Genomic DNA, 10,406 nt, shown 5'->3' on the forward strand with positions numbered 1-10,406 from the left:
CGAAAATAACATCAAATGATGGCAGGAGCATAAAGGAGTACCTCCTAACATGAGTGAAGATAATCCACGGAGAACCTCGGCGTTCCGTCCTACATCCCGTCCCTGATTATTGCCGCGGCACAATCAAAAGCTGCATTACAAGATCCGAGACGTCAGTACAGTATGATTATGCTTCCTGTTTCCTGCTAATCTCCTTCAGCACGTCATCGGTAAAAAAAAAAAGACAACATTTGCATTTGAACGTACAGGTTTTTCCACCCAAGAGAACTTGAGGGAGTCCGTTTATTAAAGACATTTTTTTCTTTTTTTTTGGTTATAGAAAAAGTAATTTATAAATTACCAGCTAGACTGACCATGGCGTGTGCATTACAGGTTTTTTTTTTTTATCAAATACAGACAGGAAGGCTGCTAAGGGCGCACAGGGTACTTCACACGACATCTGAACACCTTTAGACCGGTTTCACAACGATCGCCGTCCTCAGACGGAACTCAAGCACGTCACAGAACACGCAGTCGTTTAGAATATATTAAATCTGGATAGGAGGTGAGACTAAGGGCTCTACGTTCCCAGCACGAAATACGATGCATGGGGCGTGTTCACTACTGTCACATTCACTATTTCACTGGTCAGAACGCTCCAATTAAAGTGCTGCACGTCGGTGTTGGTGACGCCCACTGACGCACCCTGTGTACAAGGGGGCATGAGGAGCGTGGAGAATGGGGGGGAGGCCGAGGAGAAAGGGAGGCGATGGATGCCGTGCTCCACCCGAATTGACAGGAAGGGGTTAAAATCGTCCAGAGTGTGGAAGTAAGCCGTTAAGGTTCATGGTGTGGATGTCAGAAGTGGCGAGTTACCAGCCATAAACACTGAAGAGGTAAATGAACTGGCGTTAGTGATGTTATGTCTTATGTAGTGCTGGAGAAGTGCAGCCCTGAGAGGGACGGTGGGAGTGAAGCTCTACAGCGGCTGGCGGCACCATCAGGGTATTAAATAACATGGAAAATAAAACCTTTAAAAGCACGTAGAGTGAACGTACAGGTACACATAGAAAACTTTATACACTTCCTTCAGAGAGTCGCAGGCCCCGCCCCTCAGCAGTGCGACCCCGTGGCCGTGTAGTTGGACATCTCCCTGCGGATGGTGCTGAAGGGGGACAGCTCCAGCTCGGTGGTGCACTCGTGGTCGTTGTCGTCGCTGGCGGTGGCGGAGGAGCGGGCGGCGCAGCTGTCGCCGCAGCAACAGCAGCAGCACTCCAGGAAGGCGCGGCCGAAGGGCCGGCAGAGGCACAGCAGCAGGGCGGGGGTCACGGCGGCCCGGCAGAACAGGAGCAGCTGGCTGAGGAGGTGCAGGAGCGCCATGGTGTTCTCTGGCACGCCCGCCGCCATGTAGGCCGACACGATGTTGCAGATGTTCTCCGGGACCACGCAGGCGCCGTACACGATGGCCAGCGCCACCACCGTGCAGTTCATCTGGCTCTCCAGGCGGATCTGCTTCTTGTTGCCGCGGACGGTCGCCTGCTCGGCCCGGCGGATCTTGCGGGCTGTCACCAGCGAACAGCCGATGGTGAACAAGGTGGGCAGGCAGAAGTAGCAGCCAAAGCACCACCAGAGGCGGGCGCCGTTGTAGGTCAGGCCCAGGACGTAGAGCATGTCAGGCAGGTCGGTGGAGATCCTCACCACGCAGCGCTCTGTGGGCGGAGCCTCAGGGACGCCAGCGTCCTCTGTCACCAGCTGCCGGATCAGCAGCTCTGGCAGGGCCAGCAGCAGCGCTCCGATCCAGATCACCGCCAGCTTGGCTACGGTGGAGGTGCAGTTCTCGATCATCTCGTAATACATTTGCACGTTGGTGGCCGCCCGGAAGCGGTCGATGCACAAAGCACAGAGGGTGAAGGTGGTCACGCCCAGCGAGGCTACCTGCAGGCCGACGGAAAAAAAACATGTAACCAAGACTGATCTAATTCAACAAGCAATATTAAGCAATACCACGTACTACGAAGCCGAAGAGGCCATGTGTGGTAACAGAATGAATCATATAGAAACAAAATTTCCATACCTTGGAGAGAGGGGGAAAGTGTGGGAAAGCCCAGTAAAAAAGACAAACTTTAGTGACATACAGTACAGTCCAATAGTCTGGACACACCTTCTCATTCAATATGTTTTCTTTATTTTTATGACCATTTACGTTGGTAGATTCTCACTGAAGGCATCAAAACTATGAATGAACACATGTGGAGTTATGTACTTAACAAAAAAAGGTGAAATAACTGAAAACATGTTTTATATTCTAGTTTCTTTGCTCTGATTACTGCTTTGCACACTCTTGGCATTCTCTCGATGAGCTTCAAGAGGTCGTCACCTGAAATGCTTCTCCAACAGTCTTGAAGGAGTTCCCAGAGGTGTTTAGCTTGTTGGTCCAGCTCACCCCAAACCATCTCGATTGGGTTCAGGTCTGGTGACTGTGGAGGTCAGGTCTCCACTTTTTGTTAAGTACATAACTCCACATGTGTTCATTCATAGTTGTGATGCCTTCAGTGAGAATCTACCAACGTAAATGGTCATGACAATAAAGAAAACACATTGAATGAGAAGGTGTCCAAACTTTTGACCTGTACTGTATATCCAAAGTATTGATTATTTAATCTCTCTGTTTTCCTCTGTTTTCTACACTTGGTATGTAATAAACGTGATTCCTTGTATTGAAATCTCAGGTCCATGCCCACTACCAATACCAACAAGCAGCTTATCAACACTTTACTTCAAGCATTCTGATCAAGTACTACTGAACATGCCCCAAGTCCATTTAACTGTCCTTGTTACATGTGTTGAAATGGACTTTTCACGGTTACTAAAAAACATGAGACACACAGGGACTTGCCACAACTGGAAACCCTTTTCGTCCTTGCGGCTCCACAATATGGCACGAGGTTTACATTTACATTTACAGCATTTACCAGACGCCCTTATCCAGAGCGACTTACAATCAGTAGTTACAGGGGACAGTCCCCCTGGAGCAACTTAGGGTTATGTGTCTTGCTCAGGGACACAATGGTAGTAAGTGGGGTTTGAACCTGGGTCTTCTGGTTCATAGGCGAGTCTGTTACCCACTAGGCTACTACCCACCCCTGAGTAGCTTCCTCGCTCGCTTATTTCCTTTGGAGTGGCGCAGTCTTAATCGTAAATGTCTAACAGAAGGCCCTAAATGTCCTCAGCAGTCCGGCTTTAAGTGCACTAAACAACGGCTTCCTGCCGACCGGTGGGAGACCTCTGATGAATTACAAACAAATGCCAGATCTTTGGTGTTGGAGAAGCACGGGCCAAACACACAGGCCGCACCAGTGATGCTGGAAATAGATTTCCATTTTAGGTCCATTAAATTGATGTAAATAGTAGATGATGGAGCCCTTGCGTGTAATAATGACTTGTAACTCGCGGCAACAGGCTCTTTACAACATGCAAACATCGTAGCACTTCATTTATTAGCGGCATCGAGTATCGCCCATCCATTAGGGACAATCTTCTGATGGACGTCGATAAAAAGCCCGCAGCCAATTCGCGGCGGAGCGCGTGGTGGAGACGGTGTCCATTACAGGCCGGTGGAGCCCCTCCCTGCCTGCGCCGCCCGGTCAGTCGGCCGATCGATCGGGAGCCGAGCTCCATATGCACGCTTGGCACCGCGAGGCGTAAACAGCGTCAATATTTCATCACCGGAAAGCCGGGGCCGGAGCGGCTCCTGACGGTGGGTGGGGGGGGGCTTTGATCAGAGATCCAAGAAGCGGCAGGGAGGGGCAGACAAACAGCTAAGGCAGCCTGCCGGAGACGCCTAGCACTCAGGGCTTCACGTCTGCACCTGCACTGATAGATGGCATTTGCCGGGGCCACCGCCAGGCACAGTGGGAGCCACAGTGGGAACGTTCGATCCGGGACTGAGACGAAAATAACGGAGCACCATTCATTTCCAGATCAATTTGGACGAGACGCTGCCGATAACTAGGGCTTATCAGCCACTACTTTAGCAGTTCAGCCACAGTGGTGGCCCAACTTCCTTAAGGAAGCGCCCCCCGTAACCAGAAGGTTGCCGGTTCGAATCCCGAGCGGCCAAGGTTCCACTGAGGTGCCACCGTCCCCACACACTGCTCCCCGGGCGCCTGTCATGGCTGCCCGCTGCTCACCACGGGTGAAGGTTAAAAGCAGAGGACACATTTCACTGTATGCACCATGTGCTGTGCTGCTGTGTCTCACAATGACAATCACTTTCACTTCAGTTCAGAATAACGCACTGTTCCGAAACAGTGACTAATGTGATCTTATTGTTAACGAGTCGGGTAATTACAGGAAGTGGATTCGGGTTTACTGCGCAGACACAACAACGCGATTATGAGCCAATGCATTATGTAGCCGTTATTATTACGTGCGGTGAGGCGAGATGCGGGCAAGGTCACCGTCCTCCCGGACGCCCTCCGAAGCTCCGATACGGTTTCCGGGATGAAATTTGGAATGAAGGTGGGGCATCCGGCTCAGCGTATTATCTTCTGTGGAGACGCGTGGGGGGTTCTGGGAGGAGCTGTGAGGAGAGGCGGGTTCCAGGTCTGCTGGAAGCCTGTCAGGCTGCGGCTCATATAACCCGTTGTGGGCTGTGTGTGTGTGTGTGTCTGTGTGTGAACAATTGTGTACTACATAGGTCAACGCGGGTCTGTGTTTAGGTAGATTTGGGTGATTGTGTTGGTGTGAATGTGTGTATGAGTGTGTATGGGCTGTGTGTGTGTGTGTGTGTGTGTGTGTGTGTGTGAACAGTTGTGTACTGCATAGGTCAACACGGGTCTGTGTTTAGGTAGATTTGGGTGGTTGTGTCGGTGTGAATGTGTGTATGAGTGTGTATGGGCTGTGTGTGTGTGTGTGTATGAACAGTTGTGTACTGCATAGGTCAACACGGGTCTGTGTTTAGGTAGATTTGGGTGGTTGTGTGGGTGTGAATGTGTGTATGAGTGTGTATGGGCTGTGTGTGTGTGTGTGTGTGTGTGTTGTGAGTAATGCTGCCTCAGGCTGATGTCTCTGTGGAACGCTCCCTCACACATCCGCCCCGCGGACCAACTTTACTCTCCACTTAACCCAAATTCACTCATCACAGCCGCCACACACATGTAACACACAAACATAAATGCACACACCTACAGAGTGTAGTACAAAAGCACGAATGCACACACACACACAAACATGCATACATGCACTCATGCAGTTTTAACCACGCACTACACAAAAAAAACAACACACATGCAGACGAACGCAGACTGACGTGCAACGCACACACAGACCGCACACATGCAAACCGAATGAACACGCACAGTCAAACAAAAATGCACGCACACGGATACGGACACGGTATCCAGCACACACACAGAGTGCATGCCGGTCCTGCACTCTGCACAGTAACACTGATCTCCAGTCAGCCCGCGCCACCACCCCTACACTACAGTGCTGCAGCATTCAGACAGCCGACCAGCCCCAGAGGAGTTCCCATCAGCCCGTCTCGCAGCGGCAACCTGACACTCACACACACACACACACACACTCGCACAGAGCGGACAGAACTGGATCGAGAATGCCGGGCTTTTGTTTCCGAGTTTCGACATCGACCGCACAAAGGCGGGGGACTTTGTTGCGCTCGGTGGAGGTGACAGCGGACGGAATGGGCGTGGCGCTCCGAAAAACACACACAAACACACACACACACACACGCTGGCAGGACAGCAGAGCTCCTCCCTGCCGGAAAGGTGACACCTGACGCCTTTGCCCTACTTGGCGGGTTACCTCGATGTACGGGACCACCCGGCAGGTGAAGTGTCCCAGCAGCCAGGTCTTGGTCAGCTCGTGGAAGACCACCAGCGGCAGGCAGGAGAGCAGGACGGTGAAGTCCCACACGGCCAGGTTGGCCAGCAGGGAGTTGGAGATGCTCCTCATGTAGTAGTTGTGGCACACGATGCACATGATGGCGACGTTCCCGGCGACGCCCACGACGAAGATGATGGAGGACACGCAGGTGATGGCGTACGCGCCCAAGGTGCCGCCGGTGACCGGGTAGAAGGGGTTGGGGAAGTATTCCTCCTCGCTGTCCGGCGCGTTGGGCGGGGTCATGGGGGTGGCGTCCCAGGGGTCCTCGTCCTGCTTGGTGTTGTGCTCGACGTGGCGGCTCATGTCGGCGGGGGAGTCGGTGGAGGTGAGGGCCAGGGGCCTGGGCAGCGGCTCCCACATGGCCAAACTTTCTGCGAAGATGCGCTTCCGCCACGCGCCCCTGTGCACTTTCCTCTGGCCGTCTCGCGCGCCACGCTTCCGCCGCTGGCTCTTGGTGGCCTTGGTGGCCTTGGTGGCCTTGGGGGGGGTGCGCCCTCCTGCCGTTCCCATGGCAGCGGGCGTCTGGTGGCTCAACTTGTGCCCGTTGCCCGACGGGACGTGTGCGTGTTCGGTCCCGTGACGGACGTCACTACGCAGGATGGCGTCCGGCGGGGACGCACCTGTAGCGCAGCCGCCGTTTCCCGCGTCCAGCAGCGGCAGCATCAGCAGCAGCTGCAGCAGCAGCAGGGCGGTCCGCTGCATGGCGGTCCGCGCCGTTCACACGATCCGGAAAAATTCGACTCGAGTCAGATCGTCGCTCCGCGGCCCCGGGGCAGGGCGCATGACGAGGCCACCTCCTCACCCCCGCCGCCCCGATCCGGGTCCTTCTCCGCAGCGGAGCAGCATCTCCGCTCCCTGGGTGCGGCAGCCTGAAGTGCGCGCTGCCGCCCTCCGAGCGTCAGAACCTGGAGTAAGGGGAGGAGGGGGTGGTGGTGTTACGCACAGTCACACACACACACACACACACACACACACGAGGAGGAAAAATGGCCTCCCCTGGCGGCCAACCCTGATCTGTCACACCCGATCCATCAGCACCCGGGACCACCGTGGCAGGAGCCCAATCGACCGGCATCGGTAAATGCGCAATTTCCACATTATCGGACGGGGAAAATGCTAATTACGAACGACATGCTTACAATACAGAAATATGAAATAAATACGAATATACAGTCGTGTGCAAAATTACAAAAAATTTTTTTTTAAATCATGTAACCAACAGTGATCTGAAACACAAATAAGGATTATTAAGTGAAAGTGGCAATAATTTGGTCTTGACATCTAGAGATGTATTTCTGTATTGTAAGTATGTTGTTCATAATTTGCATTTTCATGTCTGATAAACTGGCCATGAACTGTCCCATAAAGTTCGATCGAATCTCGATCCACCGAGGTGCCACCTAGCAGAGCACCGTCCCCACACACTGCTCACACACTGATGGTTAAAAGCAGAGGACACACTTCATTGTGTCACCGTGTGCTGTGCTGCAGTGTTTCACAATGACAATCACTTCACTCCAAAAAAAAAAAAAAAAACGCTGCTGATTTACCTAATTGGTTAATTGCAGAATTCCGTCATTTCCATGAAACAAAGACACTGTGTGTATAGTTGTTCTTGTAGCTCATCTCTCTTTTTAATGATCATTATTTGTATTTTAGGGAGTCACTTCCCGGACTGTTTCAGATTACTGTTGGTAACATGAAAAAAAAAAAAAAGCATTTGCTCTGTCGGAATGGTCATTAATTAAGAATATGAATTATGACCGATTTTTGTTGTTTAGCTGTCTGTGCTTCTTTCGGCTTGTTTTTGAGCCTGAGGTGAAAATGATCTTGAAAAAAACATCTCGGAGCTGGAAAAGCTTCAAACGGCGGGGCGTTTCAACACGATGTTTGCCTCTGGCTGCAGCTCGGGTCACGCGAAACTGATTTCAGTTTCAGCTCGACACGACACGACACGAGCCGACTTGTCAGCAGGTAACTAACTGGCATGCTAAGCCTGCGGCTGCCGGTCTAGATGCTTCTTCACGGTTGCTCCTTCAGCCTGCAGGTCAACCAGGAGGCGGCCTGCTCTCACCTCATGGCTGACCCTCACACTGCATTCCAGCCAAGACCAAGTATGGTTATTTGTGTGTGTATGTGTGTGTGTGTGTGTGTGTTATGGGGCATTGAAAACCAGTACACACACTTCCCGTCACAAGTTTGGATGCATCTACCCATTTATGGGTCTTGGATTTTTACATTAATCTGAAAAAATAGATTAATCAAACATACTTCACTTTTTCCTCATACAACAAATTCTAAATATGTTTCTGGTAGTGTGCCAGAATGTGCAGTCCAGGCCAAAACATTGGACACACCTTCTCATTCAATGTGTTTTCTTTGTTTTCATGACCATTTACGTTGATTCTGACTGAACGCATCAAAACTAAGAATGAACACATGTGGAGTTATGTACTTAACAAAAAGTGGAGACCTGACCTCCACAGTCACCGGACCTGAACCCAGTCCAGATGGTTTGGGGTGAGCTGGACCAACAAGTGCTAAACACCTCTGGGAACTCCTTCAAGACTGTTGGAAAAGCATTTCAGGTGACGACCTCTTGAAGCTCATGGAGAGAATGCCAAGAGTGTGCAAAGCAGTAATCAGAGCAAAGAAACTAGAATATAAAACATGTTTTCACTTATTTCACCTTTTTTTGTGTTCATTCATAGTTTTGATGCATTCAGTGAGAATCCACCAACGTAAATGGTCATGAAAATAAAAATATGACCAAACATTTGGCCTGTACTGTATATATATGTATATGTATATATGTGTGTGTATTTATATATATACATACATATATATATATACACACACACACACACACACACACACACACACACACACACACACACACACACACATATATATATATATATATATATGTAAGAATGGACATCGTGGGAGCCTGCTTTGTCTTGCATAACAGATGTCTGCAGGGGGAAGTGTAACATTCCTGTGTCGACGGTTGTGGGTGAAGATTCGACACCCCGGTTTTTACATGTCTTTTGTCCGACGTCAACGTGCGAAGTATCAGCCGTCAGGACCGCCCACCCTCTTTGTCTTCACCAAATGGGAGGCACCGGGGGCGTGACATCAGAAACAACAGGTTCTGATTGGTCAGTGACAACTTCCTGTAGGCCAGTGACAACTTCCTGTAGGCCAGTGACAACTTCCTATAGGCCAGGGGTATAAATGTCTGCACACATGTGGAAAAGGGGCCCCTGAGCTATCTTGCTCAGGGGGGTTTCCCTCTCTTTCCCTTCTCTTTCTCTTCTCCCTCTTTACTCTTTCTTCTCATGTTTACTTTCTCTGTAACCTTGGTACCTTTTTACATTCAATATTCACATGTAACTACAATAATTATTTACCGGTGTTAATAAATTAGAAACTGTTCATTTCTAACCTCTGTTGTGCCATGCCTCTTTCTGCCAGGTAACATCAAATTGGAGTGGATGAATACAGTGCTTTGTGTGGAGGGAGAAAGAGTTTTTTCTACACACTCTATTCTCTTCTCCCACACCACATGGTCTTCATGTGTGGGTTTTTACAATGGTGATCCCGACGTGATACCTTTGCTCGGATGTGGATCTGTGACCGTAAGTCTCTTTTATCTGAATTTTACTGCATAGGGAAGAATAGAATCTATGTGCTTTAATTTAAATAAAAAGGATCTACATATCCTAAAAGCCCGGGACCGTAGAAACCGAGGCATTTCTAAATCCAGATCCACTCCGACAAGGTATAAAATGAACATAGACTAATTACTGTATCACTTACAATGTGGCATGTAGATATGGCTGGCACAATAGATGAACCCACAAACCAAACTGTTAACCAGGATTTGTGACATTTTAGATTACTGGTATTACATTGAACATCATAAACCATGTCCCACGGTGAACAATTTGATAATAACTGATCAGGGATTGGAAATTGCACTGTTAAACTTAAATGTTTTTATTTTAAATTCATGTTCAGTATGATCAACATGTTTAGGATCAGAATTTAAATTTATGTGAAACTGTTTCTCTCTCTGAACACCTCAACAATGCCATAATCTCAAATAATAGCTTTTAGTGATAAAGGTGTAATTCTCTAATCACATGGCAACAAGCGGGATTTTATTTGTGTTTATTTTTCCGGCCACTGTTGTTGATTGAACTTCGTTAAGCCGATGCAAATTCGCAGAGTTATGAATTCCCTAATAAAGGTGTAATTCTCCAATCACATGGCAACAAGCGGGACTTTTTTATTTATTTATTTGTGTTTATTTTTCCGGCCACTGTTGTTGATTGAACTTCGTTAGCCGGTGCAAATCCGCAGAGTTATGAATTCCCTAATAAAGGTGTAATTCTCCAATCACATGGCAACAAGCGGGACTTTTTTATTTATTTATTTGTATTTATTTTTCCGGCCACTGTTGTTGATTAGACTTGATAAGCCAGTGCAAATCTGCGGAGTTATGAATTCCCTGA

At 49.3% G+C, this 10,406-nt stretch overlaps 1 protein-coding gene across 2 annotated transcripts; it reads right to left on the reverse strand.

Moving 5' to 3' along the window:
* Window positions 1-229: 229 nt before the first annotated feature.
* Window positions 230-6,803, reverse strand: gpr37b (G protein-coupled receptor 37b). Of its 2 annotated transcripts, none has more exons than XM_028955451.1 (2): window positions 5,834-6,803; window positions 230-1,894 (listed from the first exon to the last, which is right to left on the reverse strand). In XM_028955451.1, exons 1-2 carry the CDS (start codon window positions 6,586-6,588, stop codon window positions 1,093-1,095), a joined length of 1,557 nt encoding a protein of 518 aa, XP_028811284.1. In that variant the 5' UTR covers window positions 6,589-6,803; the 3' UTR covers window positions 230-1,092. The 2 variants fall into 2 exon arrangements, with proteins under 2 accessions (XP_028811284.1, XP_028811283.1); XM_028955450.1 differs by having other exon boundaries at window positions 230-1,914; window positions 5,806-6,803.
* Window positions 6,804-10,406: the final 3,603 nt, after the last annotated feature.

This window comes from Denticeps clupeoides, chromosome 15, assembly GCF_900700375.1.
Source record: "Denticeps clupeoides chromosome 15, fDenClu1.1, whole genome shotgun sequence".
NCBI classification, from domain to species: domain Eukaryota; kingdom Metazoa; phylum Chordata; class Actinopteri; order Clupeiformes; family Denticipitidae; genus Denticeps; species Denticeps clupeoides.